The sequence below is a fragment of the Rhinolophus sinicus genome, chromosome 1, assembly GCF_057876585.1.
Source record: "Rhinolophus sinicus isolate RSI-liver-muscle chromosome 1, RSI-T2T, whole genome shotgun sequence".
Classification (NCBI taxonomy): Eukaryota; Metazoa; Chordata; class Mammalia; order Chiroptera; family Rhinolophidae; genus Rhinolophus; species Rhinolophus sinicus.
Genome location: NC_142501.1, coordinates 53,478,026 through 53,496,163, shown reverse-complemented (window position 1 = coordinate 53,496,163; position 18,138 = coordinate 53,478,026). Strand labels below are relative to the sequence as shown.

Below are 18,138 nucleotides of genomic sequence, written 5' to 3'. Positions count from 1 at the left end.
GATGCTTTCCACAGACGCTTAAGCATACTTACTTTGGACAACCACCTGGTTGCTGGGCACGAGTATTTGCTGTCCGTCAGAAGTCTGTGCATACTGGAGAATTGTTGTACCTTGTTGAGTACTGCCTGAATTTGTCATGGTTAATGTCTGAAGTCCCTGTACTCCATCTGTGCCTGGACTGGCCAGCTGTAGGGCTCCATTTGGGGCAATGGCAACTTTAACCAAAGAGAGAACACAGCTATTGTAAGGCTATACAATACACTAATTGCAAACGATTGGTGAAAAAAACAGTTTATTAAAATAGGCTTGAAAGCACTTCCACTTAATAAGTGTTGACTGGGTGAACTATCTGTAAAATAAATAAAATGACATTTCTTTATAAAATTTTAATTCAGATGCACTAATCTTAATCTCAAATTGTACAACATAACTGGTCAAAACACATTTTGAGCTCTATGGATTACTCCATGCTAACTGCAAATGTTGTCACAGCCCTTCTGGAGCATTAAGAGGGCACCGATGACAAACTTTTAAGGGTAAAATAAGTAGAAGGACACATTAACATAGTTTGTAAATTTATTCAAAAGAAGCATTAAAAAGATTTTTGAATAGATAAGTGTGTCCATGGAAAAAATTTCAAACAGATTACATAATGAAAAAATAAGTCTTCATACTGTATCTTAGCTGCTCTCTAGTAGTAACTAATGTTAGATGTATTAAATATTATTATTAAGTGCTATTTTTAAAAACTATTTTTGTTTTTCAATTACAGTTGATAGACATTATATTAGCTTCAGGTGTACAACATAGTGATTACACATTTACATATCTTATGAAGTGACCCCCTGCTAAGTCTAGTGCCCATCTGATACCATACAGTTATTACAGTATTATTGACTATATACCCTAGGCTGTACTTGACATCCCCATGACAATTTTTAACTGCCAGTTTGTACTTCTTAATCCCTTCACCTTTTCCACAAAGCATTCCAATCCCCCTCCTGTCTGGCAAGCATCAATTTGTTCTCCGTATCTATGAGTCTGTTTCTGTTTTGTTTTTTAGATTCCACATATAAGTGAAATCATAGTATTTGTCTTTCTCTGACTGATCTCACTTAACATAATACCCCTAGTCCATCCATGTTGTCAGAAATAGTAAGACTTCATCCTTTTTTATGACTAATATTCCATTGTATATCTGTACCACCTCTTCTTTATCCAGTCATCTATTGATGGGCACTTAGGTTGCTTCCATATCTTAGCTATTGTAAATAATGCTGCAGTGAACATAGGGGTGCATGTATCTTTTCAAATTAGTGTTTTTAATTTCCTCTGATAAACACCCAGAAGTGAAATTGCTGGGTCATAAGCTAGTTCTATCTTTAATTTTTTCAGGAACCTCCAAACTCTTTTCCATAGTGGCTGCACCAATCTGCAATCCCACCAGTGTTGCACAAGGGTTCCCTTTTCTCCACATCCTTGTCAACACTTGTTTATTGATTTATTGATAGCCATTCTGACAGTTGTGAGGCGATAGCTCACTGTAGTTTTAATTTTGCATTTCTTTAATGATTAGCATCTTTTCATTTCTATTGACCATCCGTCTGTACATCCTCTCTGGAGAAATGTCTAGTCAGGTCCTCTGCCCATGTTTAACTGGATAGGTTTTTTTTCTCCTGGTGTTGAGTTATATGAATTCATAATAAATTTTGGATATTAACCCCTTATTGGATGTATTATTGGTGAATATCTTCTACCATTCACTAGGTTGTCTTTCCATTTTGTTGGTTTCCTTTGCTGTGCAAAACCTTTTTAGTTTGACGTAGTACCATTTGTTTATTTTTTCTTTTGTTGTCCTTGTCGGAGGAGACATATCCAAAAAGATATTGCTGAGAGTGATGTCAGAGAGTTTACTGCCTATGTTTTCCTCTAGGAGTTTTATGGTTTTGGGTCTTAACATTTAAGTCTTTAATCCATTTTGAGTTTATTCTTTTATATGGTGTAAGAAGTGGTCTAGTTTCAGTTTTTTGTGTGTATCTGTCCAGTTTTCCCAACCCAGTTATTGAAGAGACTGTCTTTACCCCATTGTATATTCTTGCCTCCTTTGTCATAGATTAAATGACCACATAGGTATAGATTTATTTCTGGGCTCTCTAATTGTGTTCCATTGATCTATGTGTCTGTTATGCCAGTATCATGTTGTTTTGATAACTACACCCTTGTAGTATAGTTTGAGATCAGGTATAGTGTGACATCTCTAACTTGTTCTTTCTCGAGATTGGTGTGACTATTTGGGGTCTTTTGTAGTTCGATACAAATTTTAAGATTATTTCTTCTAGTTCTGTGTAAAATGCTATTGGTATTTTGATAAGGATTGCATTGAATCTATAGATTGCTTTGGGTAGTATGGACATTTTAATGATGTTAATTCTTCCTATACATGAGCAAGGTATAAATGCTTCCATTTATTTGTATCTTGTTCAGTGTCTTATAGTTTTCTGAGTATAGGTCTTTTATCTCCTTGGTTAAATTTATTTTCAGGTATTTTATTTTTTTGATGCAACTGTAAATGGGATTTTCTTAATTTCTCATTCTGATAGTTTGTTATTGGTGTATAAAAATACAACCGATTTCTGAATATTAATTTTGTATCCTGCTACTTTACTGAATTCATTTAATGTAATGGTTTTATGGTGGACTCTTTAGGGTTCTCTATATAGTATCATGGCATCTGTAAATAATGAGTTTTATTTCTTCCTTTCCAATTTGGATGCCTTTTATTTTTCTTGTCTGATTGCTGTAGCTAGGACTCCAGTACTATGCTTAGTAAAAGTGATGAGAGTGGACATCCTTGTCTTCTTCCTGATCAAAAGAAAACACTTTCAGCTTCTCATCACTGAGTAGATGTTAGTTGTGGGTTTGTCATATATGGCCCTTATTATGTTTGGATACATTCCCTCTAGTCTCACTTTGCTGAGAGTTTTAATCCAGTGGATGCTGGATTTTGTCAAATGCTTTTTCCTGCATCTGTTGAAATGATCATGATTTTTACCTTTCATCTTGTTTGTAGTGTGTCATATTGATTTGTGGATATTGAACCAACCTTGCATCCCAAGAACGAATCCCACTTGATCATGGTGTATGATGTTTTTAATGTATTGCTGAATTTGGTTTGCTGATATTTTGTTGAGGATTTTTGCATCTATCTTCATCAGGGATATTGGCATATAATTTTCTTTTTTTGTAATGTTTTTTGTCTGGTTTTGGAATGAGGGTAATGGTGGCCTCATAGAAAGAAATTGGGAGCCTTCTTTCCTCTTGAATTTTTTGGAATGGCTTCAGAAGGATGGGTGTTAATTTTTCTTTGAATGTTTGGTAAAATTCACCTGTGAAGCTATCCAGTCCAGGACTTTTGTTTGATGTGAGTTTTTGATTACAGATTTGATTTTATTTGTAGTAATCAGCCTGTTCAGATTTTTCTGTTTCTTCTTGATTCAATCTTGGAAGATTATGTTTCTAGAAATTTATCCATTTCTTCCAGATTGTCCAATTTGTTGGCATAGTTTGTAGCATCTTCTTATAATCCTTTGTATTTCTGTGGTGTCAGCTGTCATTTCTCCTCTTTCATTTCTGATTTTATTTGGGTCCTTCTCTTTTTTCTTGATGAGTTTGGTTAAAGGTTTACTATCAATTTTGTTTAGCTTTTCAAAGAACTAGCTCTTAGTTTCACTGACCTTTTCTACTGTTTTTTAAGACTATTTTATTTCTGCTCTGATTATTTCCTTCTTTCTACTCACTTTGGCCTTTATTTGCTGTTTTTTTCCTAGTTCCTTCCAAGTGTACAATTAGATTGTTTGCGATTTTTCTTGTTTCTTGAGGTAGGCCTATATTGCTGTGAATTTCCCTCTTAGGATTGCTTTCACTGTGTCCCATAGATTTGGGGTCATTGTGCTTTCATTTTCATTTGTCTCTAGGTGTATTATGATTTCTTCCTCAATTACATATAAATGCTATAAAAATATAAAATAATATATATATATATATATATATTTTAAAAAATATAAATAAAACTAAAGGGATTCTTAGTATTTTAAAGAGTGGTCTCTTTGAGGAGGTGACAGTAGCAGAGCAGAGGTGAGGATGCAAGCCATGTGCAGATCTGGAAGTGGGAATGACAACTCCAATGATCCTGAGGCAGAAACAAGTTTCTTGTGTTGAAGAACAGCAAGAATGTCAGTGTGGCCAGAATGCCATTCAGTGGCAGGAAAGAGATGAGATCAGAGTGGTAGGCAAGGCCTGAATGTAATGGCTTGTAGGATTTATTCTAAGTGTGATGGAATGTCACTGGAGGATTCTGAGCAAGAGTGGTATGATCTAATTAACATTTTAAATAAATCACTTTGGTTGCAGTATGGAAAACTATTAGAGCAAGAATGGAAGCAAGACAACTGGATGCCTACTGCAATAATTTAGATGAGTGTAAACCAAGGTGGTAGTGATTGGAGATGTTGAGAAGTGGTCAGATGGAACATATATTTTGTGGCAAGATCCAATTAGTCTTCTGAAGAACAGGTTGGGAGTGGAGGGAGAGGTTATCTACAAATGGATAGCACAAGAGAATTTCTTGGGGTGATGGACTTATATCTTGATTGTGGTGATTAGACAACTCCATGCACCTGTCAAAACTCAGACTTACACCCCAAAGTAAGTGTATCGTTTACAAGTAGTGTGTCTTTAGGGACATTATCTAACTCTCTAAGCCTCAGTTCCCTCATAAATTGGTAACTGCATATCTCATAAGGTTGTTGTAAGGAGTAAATCAGATAATGATAAAAAAGTAGTTTGCATTATTTGTGGCTCAAAATATTATCCTTTTATAGTCATTACTATTACAGTATGGTAGTCTTCCTACACGCCACTTCTTTACATGGAAAAGTTCATTTTGGTATGTCTATCAGGTGTAAATTTATTCCCATACATACTGTACTGTCCGGTGCTAGTCTGATAGATGGGAGTTGGAACAGACATAGAAGTGACAGCAGAAACTCCAGGGTTTTCTCCGTCTCCTTTTCTGCCCCGTGTATCTTCAGAAGATAGGTCTTTCAAAATTTTTCTGTGAAAAATAGAACTCTATTAATGCTAGTAATGAGGACGGCTTTACAAAAAGAAACTGCTAAATAAACCTTATGAAATCTGTGGTTAAAAGTACAATAATCTGCTAGATACCTAAAACGTGTCAAGGAATGCTTTTGTCTAGCAAATACTATTGTTATGTGATGTACTGCAAGCTAGTTATATTCTACTTTAAGACTATCTGAAAAGAAACATTGAACAAATCATACAGTGTATTTCAATGTGCAAGGCCCCTGTAGAGGTATAAAATGGCAGTTTCCCCTACAGGAGAAATGGCCCCATTGTGAGGTATTTCATTAATTAACAAGGTACTATTTATTTTCTACCGTGTTTCCCCGAAAATAACACCTGGCTGGACAATCAGCTCTCATGCATCTTTTGGAGCAAAAATTAATATAAGACCTTTAATATAGTTATAATATAATGTAATATAATATAATATAATATAATATAATATAATTAATATAATATAATACCAGGTCTTATATTAATTTTTGCTCCAAAAGACGCATGAGAGCTGATTGTCCGGTTAGGTCTTGTTTTCGGGGAAACAGGGTAAATAGTATCAGTGACTTTCTTTTAAAAGGATCAAATTTATTTTTTCAACTTTCACCTCTATAGTTGAAGAGAAGCCCACAGTTTTTGAAAAGAAATAAGATTAGAAATAGTATGAAAAGGCAGCGTACTAGTGATAAAATTGCTTATTTTAACAAGAAGAGGTAAATAAGATCCCACAGGTACCCTCAGACTTGATAAAAGAGGACTCAGGACAGGAGTAAGGGGATGAAAAAAGTTTCCTTGCTGAAAAGAAAGGTCTTCCAAAACACAAATAATGCTTATTTGTTTCTGGGGGAAAAAAAGGAAAAAAAAAAAGTTTATTCAGGAATTCCATGTTCACTGTAGAAAATTGGAAAACTGAAATGTAGATGTGTGAAAACAATAAAAAAGAATCACAAAGGAAAAAACCCCTTGGCATTAAAAGGCACCTTTCATGTTATCGATGCCAACCTCTCAGCCCATGAAGAATTCTCTCTCTACTTTCCTAACATCCTTTAACTATCAGGAATAGGGCATCCACAACTTCCAAAAAGCAAACCATTCAATTGTTGAAGTTAGAGCCCTTCCTTATTTAGACCCACAGATGGTTCCACCCACTGAAACTAGAGAAATTTAAGCTTAACCCTCGTTCTATATTCATGGCCTATTTTGCAATATTTGACAAGCACAGATCTTCTTTATTTGAAGCCAAACAATTTGTTCCTTCAGCTATTCTCTAACATCCTCCAGCTCCGCCTCCTTACTCTGGACAGTTTTCCCACAAAGAGCTAACACAGTTGTAGACTGTATCAACAGAAGTCCATACAGAAAACAGGGAAGTGGCAGTCCTAGGGGACTCTGCGAGGCATTTGTAGAATAGTCACAGGAGTTCCTCATCCTGCTTATGTATCGGAATACCTGGGGAGTTTACTGCATCCAGATTGCTGTCTGGTACCTGTAAGGACTGAGTGAGCAGGTAGGACTGAGCTCCAGAATCCATTTAACAAGCTTGCATGGTCTTATGCAGCCAGCCTAGCCTGCAACTCTGGAATACTATGCCCATTTCTTTTTCATTTTAAGTTATGAAACACTGTGAGCATAAAAGAAGTATAGAAAATAAAACACCTATGTATCACATACCAACAATCAATACATGCTAGTATTTTGCCCTATTTGCTTCAGGTTATCTTATTTTTCATAGGAATTAAGTTACAGATACATCAAATGCCACCACCAATCCCTTTCCCTTTACACCCTCAAAGAATACCATTATCTAAATTATTGTTTATCATTCCCATATTACTTTCACTACAAAGCATTTAGATTGTTTGCCACTGTTTTGTATTCTTCCTCATCTTCCTGGTTCAACCTTGGAGAACCTTAGGGAGCAGTCTTTTGGATGACTTCTCTCTATTCTTTCTGGTGATCTCTGTCCCATGGGCTTGAATACCTTGTGCATACTGATGACCTTTCAAATATTTCCCCAACTTCACTCCTGACTCCATACTCCTATCATCCAATAATGTACTGAATACTTCTATTCAATAGGCATGTCACACTTAACACATCTAAAATCTAATGTCAGATATCCTTCTCCCAGGCAGTCTTCCCCACTTCAGCAAATATCAACTCTGTTCTCCGTAAACATCCTCTTTGTCACAACCCATATCCAATTCATAAGCAACTTCCACTCTCTCTATCTTAAGAATATATCCAGAATCTTCCCCTCATCACGTGCACTGCGGCAGTGGTCCGTGACACCACCACCTCCTGACGGTCACAACAGCCTCTCCAGGTCCTCCTTTCGTCCACCCTTCCCTTACTACGTCCATTCCCTACACAGCAACCAGTCATCAGTCATCTTTTTCAAAATGTCAGTCCGATCAAGTCACTCATCAGCAGTGGCTCCCTATCTCAGGATATTTGCCCAGATCTTGCTGTTTCTTCACTCCTAACCCTCCAGGTTTCTTTCTGTCTTAACACGTTGCGTACGGATCACGAGAATCTTCACGAGGGATTTAAACCCCGCAGTACGCAACCTGTTAAGAACTTTCTTAGCAGTTATTTTAGAGCAGGTCTGCTGTCAATGATTTCTCTTAGTTTTCCTTCCTCTGAGAATATTTACTTCACCTCAATTTCTGAGGAATATTTTCATTAAATACAGAATTCTGGATTGACAATTCTTTTCCTCCAGCACTTCAAAATGCTATTTCATTTCCTTCCAGCTTCCATGGTTTTCGATGAGAAGTCTGTAGTCACTCACATTCTCTTTTGTAAGAGTCAGTTCTCTTACAAATAATGTCATTTTTCTCTGGCTGTACACAAGATTTTTCTCTGTCTTTAGTTTTCAGCAGTTTGATTATAATATATCTGGGCGGGGATTTCTTTGTGTTTATCCTAGGTTTCACCACATTTGGGGACATTTCAGCCATTATTTCTTCAAATATTTTTTATGAAACATACTTTTTTCTCTCCTGTGATTCAAATGTTAGATCTTTTGGAACTGTCTCACAAGTCCCTGGGAATTTGTTAATTTGTTCAATCTCTATTCAGATCCACTGAACTATCTTTGAAGTTGACTAACTCCTCATCTCTGTTTTTCTATCAAACCCATCCAGTTAGATTTTATTTCTGTTACTGTATTTATCAGTTCTAAAATTTCTATATGGTTCTCTTTTTCTATTTTTTGCTGAGAGTTCCTATCTTCTCATTTATTGCATGAGAATTCACCCTTACTCGTTAGAACACTTTAATAATAGCTCCTTTAAAGTCTGACACATAATTCCAACATCTGTCATCCAGGAGATGGCATCTGCTGATAGTCTTGTCTCATGGAAGTTAGATCCCTCCAGGTTCTTTGTATGCCAAGTAATTTTGGATATTTTCAATATTGTGATTATCACACTCTGGATTCTTATTTAAATCCTATGGAGAATTTTTTTTGTTCTTGTTTTAGCAGGTATCAACCCGATGTCCAGGCTGTATGTTCTAACCAGCTTTCTGTGGGTTGTGGTTTCAAAGTCAATTCAGTTTTCAAAGCCTTTGCAGTGCAATTCAGATCTAGTCCATGTGTGCACCTTGTCTAGGGCTTAGGCCATGGTCTGTCTTATTTATACTTCAGCTCTCAAAGTCAACGTGTGCTAAGGAAACCCAGTTTTATTCCTTATTTGCTAAAAATTTATGAGTAGGTGCTCAATTTTATCAAATACTTTTTCTGTATTTATTGAGTTGATTATATATTGTTTCTGCTGATTCTCACTTATCGTGGTTTATTTCCTTGTATGTTTGATGATATTTGTGAATTCCTATGTGGTTGATCCCAATCTGTGGTAATCCAGAAAGCTTAATTTGGGGAAGCTTCCTTTCAGATGTTCTAGTCCTCTGCAGGTATTCTAGCTTAATACAGAAATCTCAGATTCAACCTTCCTGCAGTAGACCTATGGTAATGGGTGTACCTTGGTTTTCATGCTTGTTTCTGCTTCCCATTCTGGTTTCAACTTATGTAGTTGTGTATATATGGTTTTATGTTTATTGGGGGAGGGTGATAAGAGATTTCTATTATTTCCTATAAATGCACAATGCGTTAGTAAGTATTTTATCCAGGAGCTAATTGTTTTGTGCTAGGAGAACCCCATTGTTTGGAAATTAAACCCTGTATTCTTTTGGTGACTGCTGTTAACGGACTAATGCAAGTCTAAAGGTAATGAATATGAGACCTCAACAGACTTGTTGGAGGAGGTAGATCCAGAGGATGTACCTGCTTGTTGACCCACAAACTAGACCTGGGCAATCCAATCCTCATCCTTTCCCCTGTCCTTGGAATGTATGCTCTGCTTACCATTCTCACAGTGGGAGCTGTTCCAAGGACATAGCCTCGAGAGAGTAAGGTGGTGTTGCGAGCATCTGGATGGTCTATATGACTATACAGATGCCAGTTAAGGCCTCTATATAATCTTTTAAGATTCTGGTGATAGGGCAGAGATCTACTCGTCTTGTGGCCATGCAAAACAAGCCTCACAAGTAAGTTCTCTTGCTTATTACACCTGCCATCTCCCAATCTGGAGTGGTCTGCCTCTTTAGTTAGTCTCCCCTTGCCCTCTGTGTACAGGGGTGAGTATGCCAACTAACAATTGGCAAGCCAACCAGAGGACCAAAGAAATGGGCCTGGGGAAAGAGGCATCTGTGGGGGGAAATCCCAAGATGGCCACTGACATCTACGTGGGAAGGGGTGGTTCATATGTCAGATGCTTATGGACCACTGCATGAGCATGGGGAATCCTGAAAATGCTTTTAAGAAACTGCACATAGCTCACTGTGGCAAAGAAGAGAAACTAAGGCTGCTGCAGTGGGCTGGCCTGTACTGTAGGCAGTTCAGCTGGCCACTGATGCCCAACTAGAGGCTAAAGCTAAGTTAAAAAGTTTGAGGAAGGGCTGAGGTTAGAAAAGGGCATACAGATGTCCACTGTTCTGTTAGCTTTGGGACTAGCAGACAAGGAGGGAGAGCAGAATAATCAGCTAGAGAATTCAGTGTGACATTTTGCAAAGAAAAGAGTCACAAGGGTCATGCATTAAGATCCCAGCACTGTGACAAAGCCTGATTAGGATGCCAAGAGGTAAAATCCCTGGGAAAGTGAGAGCAATGGGGAGGACGTGTGGTGAGTGACAATGAAACGAATGAAGGGCCCCACGCTGCCTGACTGCTAATGCAAAGGAACATCTTAAATAGTAATTACACTAGACTTCTGGTAACAGAGACATACACCCCAAACTCCTAGGAGAAAACCTGCATTCTGTCTCTGTCCCTTGAAGTTATAAATCTTATGTCTGAAATGTCCACACCCCGGGAGATAACTAAAACACTACTCACGCAGACTGAAGAAAAATAGGGGGTGAAGAGGTTTTTTTAAAGATACAGATAAGATACTGTAGAAGCTCCTTACCTAAAATCTTGTCCAAAGCCTTTACAATGGCAAACACAAATCTTAAAAGTCTACTCAGCAAATACTAGTAAAAAGCTTTAACCACGTAAGCGAATAACCTTAACTTGTTCTGTCTTCCTGAAAAAATTGGATTCAATGGTTATTTATAAACTAGTGAGTTATGTATTGTTGTATACCTGATTAATGGCAAAAGCTTTAGGTGAAAGAATGAATTCCATTTGTATCTGTCTATATGTTTATGTATGTCTATGGATATATGTTAGGTATTAGGTGATATTTTCCTACCTCTGCAGTGTATTACCAAAATTAGACTGTAAAAGAGCTCTATTTACTTGCTTTGAAACAAGGATATCCACTTTCACCACATAGTATTGGGAGTCCTAGCTACAGCAATCAGATAAGAAAAATAAAAGGCATATAAATTGGAAAGGAAGAAATAAAACTGTCATTATTTGCAGATGTCATGATACTATATAGAGAATCCTAAAGATCCTACCATAAAACTATGAGAATAAATTAATTCAGTAAAGTAGCAGGATACAAAATCAATATTCAGAAATCGGTTGTATTTTTATACACCAATAACGAACTACCAGAACAAGAAATTAAGAAAACAATCCCACTTACAACTGCATCAAAAAACTAAAATACCTGAAAATAAATTTAACCAAGGAGTTATAAGACCTATATTCAGAAAACTATAAGACACTGAACAAGATACAAATAAATGGAAGCATTTATACCATGCTCACGTATAGGAAGAATTAACATCATTAAAATGTCCAACTACCCAAAGCAATCTATAGATTCAAGACTATCCCAATCAAAATACCAATAGCATTTTATACAGAACTAGAAGAAATAATCCTAAAATTTGTATGGAACTACAAAAGACCCCAAATAGTCCCACCAATCTTGAGAAACAATGAAGTTAGAGATGTCACACTATACCTGATCTCAAACTATACTACAAGGGTGTAGTTATCAAAACAACATGATACTGGCATAACAGACACATAGATCAATGGAACACAATTAGAGAGCCCAGAAATAAATCTATACCTATGTGGTCATTTAATCTATGACAAAGGAGGCAAGAATATACAATGGGGTAAAGACAGTCTCTTCAATAACTGGGTTGGGAAAACTGGACAGATACACACAAAAAACTGAAACTAGACCACTTCTTACACCATATAGAAGAATAAACTCAAAATGGATTGAAGACTTAACTGGTAAGACCCAAAACCATAAAACTCCTAGAGGAAAACATAGGCAGTAAACTCTCTGACATCACGCTCAGCAATATCTTTTTGGATATGTCTCCTCTGACAAGGGCAACAAAAGAAAAAATAAACAAATGGTACTACGTCAAACTAAAAAGGTTTTGCACAGCAAAGGAAACCAACAAAATGGAAAGACAACCTAGTGAATGGTAGAAGATATTCACCAATAATACATCCAATAAGGGGTTAATATCCAAAATTTATTACGAACTCATATAACTCAGCACCAGGAAAAAAAAACCAATCCAATTAAAAATGAGCAGAGGACCTGAATAGACATTTCTCCAGAGGATGTACAGATGGCCAACAGATATGAAAAGATGCTCAACGCCACTAATCATTAGAGAAATGCAAATTAAAGCCTCAGTGAGATATCACCTCACAACTGTCAGAATGGCTATGAATAAATCAATAAACGGCAAGTATTGATGAGGTTGTGGAGAAAAGGGAACCCTTGTTCACCGTTGGTGGGACTGTGGATTGGTGCAGCCACTATGGAAAAGAACTTGGAGATTCCTCAAAAAATTAAAGATAGAACTACCATGTTTCCCCGACAATAAGACCTAGCCGGACAATCAGCTCTAATGTGTCTTTTGGAGCAAAAATTAATATAAGACCCGTTCTAATATTATAGTAAAATATTATAGTAAAATAAGACCGGGTCTTACATTAACTTTTGCTCCAAAAGACGCATTAGAGCTGATTTTCTGGCCAGGTCTTATTGTCGGGGAAACACGGTACCTTATGACCCAGTAATTTCACTTCTGGGTATTTATCAGAGGAAATTCAAAACACTAATTTGAAAAGATATATGCACCCCTATGTTCACTATTTATTGTAAATATTGCTATTTACAATAGCCAAGATATAGAAGCAACCTAAGTGTCCATCAATCGACGATTGGATAAAGATGATGTTGTATAGATATACAATATTACTCAGTCTAAAAAAGAATGAAATCTTACTATTTCTGACAACATGGATGGACCTAGGGGTATCATGCTAAGTGAAATAAGTCAGAGAAAGACAAATAACATAAGAGTTCACTTGTATGTGGAATCTAAAAAAACAAACGAAACAGAAACAGACTCACAGATACACAGACCAATTTGATGCTTACCAGATAGGAAGGGGATTGGAATGCTGCATGGAAAAGGTGAAGGGATTAAGAAGTACAAACTGGCAGTTAAAAATTGTCATGGGGATGTCAAGTACAGCCTAGGGTATATAGTCAATAATACTGTAATAACTGTATGGTATCAGATGGGCACTAGACTTAGCAGGGGGTCACTTCATAAGATATGTAAATGTGTAATCACTATGTTGTACACCTGAAGCTAATATAATGTCTATCAACTGTAATTGAAAAATAAAAAGAAATAAAACTTAATTTTCTTTCATCTGCTAAAAGGACAAGGTTTTCTTGGACTGTTTGTTGTTGGTAAGGATTACTTAAAAAAAACTGAGTCTTCTCTTTGGAAGAGCTAAGTTTTTTAAAAAAATAAGTATGTAATTTTCTGTATCTGCCTTTGAAGTTCTTTGTCACATTGGTTAAATAGATCAGTAAGTACTATTTCACAATGACTTATGATCTTATTTAATCAAGTGTTCTAAAACCTTTTGATGTTTTTGACAAACTTCCCAAGAATCAAATTCTCAATGATATCTTGTTGACCTTGAACTAACTTTGGGATTTTCGGACAGTCCCTAGAACACCTCAAAATATTTGTTCTCTCTCATTATAGGATAGATGTTAAACTAATTAAACTCATTTGACATGTTAAATTACATGGGAAGTATTGTCAAATAAGTGATACTAAACTTTCTATAGGGTGTGTTTGTATTAAATTCCTAAAAATCGGGTATGTCCTGGTATAATGTCATCAGTCATGATTTTAAAATGTATGTCACAGAAATAACCAAGTGTCCTCATCAACCGCATTATAACGAACACTTACTGAGACCTTTAACCATGACCATTTTAAAGTCTTTTGTCATTTATAGACAGTAACTGTTTCACTCTGAAGCTTTGTGAATGTATCTGCAACAGTGCTTCATCTTCAAGGCGATTCATAGGAAAGATTCTGACAAATACAGGTTTCTAATAACTGGGCTCACTTTGCCTTCACATGGGAGGGGCAGTCATGGACCTATCAAGTGCTACCCAATGCTATGTGCCCAGCCCCACAGTATGTCCCTGTTCTGCCCCCCACATCAGTAAAATGGGGCCATTACACTGATGATATAACGTTAATATGTGAAGACTTATCTCTGCTGCAGGACACTCTGTAGACTTTGCTAGAATATCTGTGAGGGCTATGGGCAGTGAACCTGCAGAAAATTCAAGGCCCAGGCACCATTGTAAGTTTTTGGGGGGTTGTTTGGTTGGTAAGATGTGCTGTCCCAGAAGCTGTGATTGACAAGGTAAAACCCTATTTGTCCCTTAAGAACAAGAAGGACATGCAAAGCTTTGTAGGAATTTGGGGGTTTTAAGGACTTTTATTCCCTCCTGCCTCTTTCCTTTATAAGAGCTTGGTGAAAAAGGGGTCCATGTGGGGCTGGGGATCTGAGCAGCACACCACCTCTAAGAAGGCAACACTAGTGGAGCAGATTAAAGCTCCCAAGCTGGACCACCATGTGAGTTAGATGAGTCTAACCCTGGAAAGCCTGGGTTGGGTACTGTGGCAGAGACGACAGAAATAGACCCAGTAGAGTATACAGAGCCTCCAAATGCCCCCTATTCCTGTGGTGGCCTATAGAAAAGAATGAAGGAAATTCCTGCTGATGTCTGGAAACAGGGACAAACTGCAGCAGCCAGCAGGCAAAACTCAACTTGTAAGAGTCTAGTAGACAGAGCGAGGATCTACTCATCTTGCAATCGCCTAAGAGAAGCCCCATAAGTAACTTCCTTTGCTTATTAAGCCTGCTGCCTACCAGTCTGGCATGGTCTGTCTCTTTCTTTCGTCTCTTCTTGCCTTCTGTATACAGAGGCCAACTTGTGAACTAGAAGACCCGTTGCTGTCTTACTTGTTTCTGCCTTGTATATTTCTTTCCATTCTGTAACAGGGTTCTAAGCAATCTGACTCCTGTATACCTTTTCTTGCTATGTCCTTTTCCTCCCTGCACCTTAAATTCCCAGAACAGGCCAACCTACCTTTGATTCCACTGCTCCCTCCGCCTAAGTGGCACTTTTCCTGCCTTGTAAAACCCCTTCCTGCCCCACTTCTCAAAATTTATCAGATTGGGGGTGAGCTAATCACATCTTTTATGAAGTCTTTCCCACTCATTCCACCAGGCAGGAATGACTATACCATATATATAGTTCTTTTATAACATCTAAAATATTACTGCATTTATTTATATGTTTCAAAGACAGGGTTTCATCTTTTTGTCTCCCTTTCCTCCTACCACCTAGTCACCAGATTTGTCAATTTTATTAGGTTGGTGCAAAAGTAACTGCGGTTTTTGCAATTATTTTTAACCTTTTAAACCGCAATTACTTTTGCACAGACCTAATATTACAGAAGTGTCTCAAATCTATCCATTCCAAAGCTATCCTCAGTTGAAATCACTCAGATATTTTAACGGCTTTCTGTCATTTAGTTGTACTACTTCCAGCTCTCTATTCAACAAATAATCTTGTATGGTCGCAAAAAAGAATACATGGGCTGTGCTTTTAAATAAACTGGAATTCCAACAGGATAAGGATTGTAACAGGGGTCAGGAAAAGGATGCCACAGAAGAAAGCCCTAACCTGGTCTTGGGGGGTCAGAGAGAAGGCAATCAGAAAAGGCTTCAGGAGGAAATGAGGCCTCAAGTATACGCATGAGTTGTGCAGAATGTAGAACAACGTGCTTCAGCAAAGAGACAAGAAGGAACAAAGGCCCAGGGTTAGCAAGTTAAGAAAGGGAACACAAAGCAATTCAATTCCTAAAATCTATAGCCCTTCTTTCATAACTTGCTATTAAAGTGCCATTAAAGTTAATTGTGTAAAACAAAATGTGGAAATCTAATACTCTGCAAAAGATAAGTCTAAATTCCTCTTCAGCAGAGCAACTTGGGCCCTTCAGAATCTGGCTCGAATCTATTTCTTTTAACAAATCCTTCCTATACAAACATATGCTCCCTCTTTATGTCGTTTGCTTTTGCACAGCACCACAGAAATCATTCTGTATCACACCACACGCAGGGTTTCATGCGTGAGTACTCACCTGTAAGACGGGCGCCGCGCTAGGATGCCGTGGGCCTTCTGCGAGGAGCCTATACTATCCGATGAATCCTGAGACTCCTCACTTTCTGATAAAGATGATACCTAAAAAACAGAACTGGTTTTACTATGATGAACAATGCAGGTGGAAAAAGAATTTAAAATGATCTTTCTCCTATCACCCAAACTCCCTTGTCATTAAATCTAAGGTCTAAAAGAAAGGAACAAAAGGAAATGGAAAAAGGAGAAAGTTTATTTCAGGAGCCCAAACTAATTAAAGTAGCATACAGCACAACGTGCTCAGAACTAAGAAGTCAGTAAAACCCCCAAATAAAGCAATACTATTTCACTAGCATTGTAAAGACCAATCTCCGATCTCTGCCCTCTTTCTACCTGATGCACATTACTCAAAGTCTTTATCATTAATGCTATCTGATTTGAATTTTTGACATGCTAACTTTGAAATGCTATTAGATATCCAACTAATATCTAGTTATTCGATAATGACATTGAGGAGACTGCTGAATATGCAAGCCTGTGAGTCAGCGGAAAAGTCTGGGCTACAGATAAATTTGGCAGTCATAGCTCTTTAGATAGTTCTTAAAGCCATTAAGACTGGATGAGAACCAAGGACAAAACCCAGAAACACTCTAACCTTACGAGGGTGGGAAGAAGGGGGAGGAACGAGCAAATGAAACAGAACAAGTCACCAGTGAGGTGTGGGGAATAGCAAATGAGTGAGGTGTCCTTGGAAAACTAGAGAAGACAGGGTACTGAGGAGAAAGGATGACCAACCATATCAAATGGTGCTAACAGGTGAAGTAAACAAAGACAAAATGGACCATTAGATTTAACAAGGTGGAGGTCACCAGCAAGGGCAGGTATAAACATATGCAATTTAAAAATCTGTAAGAATTAGCTTTACCTCACTTCACAATTAAATGACAATCTATGTAAAGCACTTAGTGCATGGCACCCAACAAGACACAGTAAATGTTAACTGTTATTAATAATAAACCCTTTACAACAATGTCAACACAATAACCATACGCACGTTTTAAGTGATAACAATTATCTTACACTACCTCAAAACAAGTTACTTTCAATTTTTAGAATGTAATCAATTTCCCCATGTGTCTCAAGTTGCATTGTGGCACCTGACTTCATCTTCACTTTAAAAAATAAAATAATCCAAACAGGCTTCTAGAAAGGACACAACAAATCAATTCTCTACATTACTATCTATAGAAAGCCTTCCCCTAAATTATTTAGACTTAGATCTTAAATTTCCAGAGAAGCTGGTTTTATATTCTATAATCTCCTTCAAAAACAAGTTCTAGTGTACAGCTACTTATTTATAGCTTACATTAAATCTTATCTTTTTATAGAAAAGAACAGAGCTGGTCATAACCTATAATTAAGAAGCAGTAATAGTAACGAATACTAACAGAATAATAAGAAAAATCAGTCACTTTTATGTGTTCTCAAGCACCACTGGACATACCATTTCTAATCTAAACCTTCAACTGTTTTCACTGTTCCCAAGTTTACTCCAAAGCCTCCCACTGAACTCAAGAAAGAAAATAATTTCTAAAACTATATGATTACTGGTAACTAAGAGCAAGCATTTCTCTTTAATGATAGCACCAGCAAATAAGAAGAAAATCTTCATACAAAAACACAAAAATCCACACAGCAGCCACCTTTCATATAGGAAAACCACATCAAGATGCAGCTCTAGCTGACAACACTGTAGCTACCATACATTCAGGATGGAAAATGAGGTACACAGCTTTTCTTCTAGGATGGCTGCTTCAAAAAATGAGAGATGATCGAAAGCACTATGATACTCACAAGAGCCAGAAGATAAAATGGAGGAAGAAGAGGATGAAAAGGAACCCAGGACGGCTCTTTCCGTCCTAGTGTTGTCAGCTGTTAATATGAAGGTAGATATAAGAACTTTCCTCTAGTGCGTGAGGACTGTTTTATGTCACCTCTATAAAGCACAAGGTAGAGACTTTCCTGTTTTGCTAAG

At 37.2% G+C, this 18,138-nt stretch overlaps 1 protein-coding gene across 13 annotated transcripts in view; it reads right to left on the bottom strand.

Annotated features, from left to right (window-relative positions):
• Nucleotides 1-18,138, bottom strand: part of ATF1 (activating transcription factor 1) — a 50,069-nt gene that overhangs the window by 7,606 nt on the left and 24,325 nt on the right. For all 13 annotated transcript variants that reach the window (XM_088799392.1, XM_074325698.2, XM_088799403.1 and 10 more), the window contains 3 exons: nt 16,108-16,208; nt 4,983-5,113; nt 33-215 (listed from right to left, as the gene is read on the bottom strand). In XM_088799392.1, the coding sequence (XP_088655518.1) occupies nt 33-215; nt 4,983-5,113; nt 16,108-16,208 (415 nt within the window). The remainder of the gene's footprint in view (nt 1-32; nt 216-4,982; nt 5,114-16,107; nt 16,209-18,138) is intronic.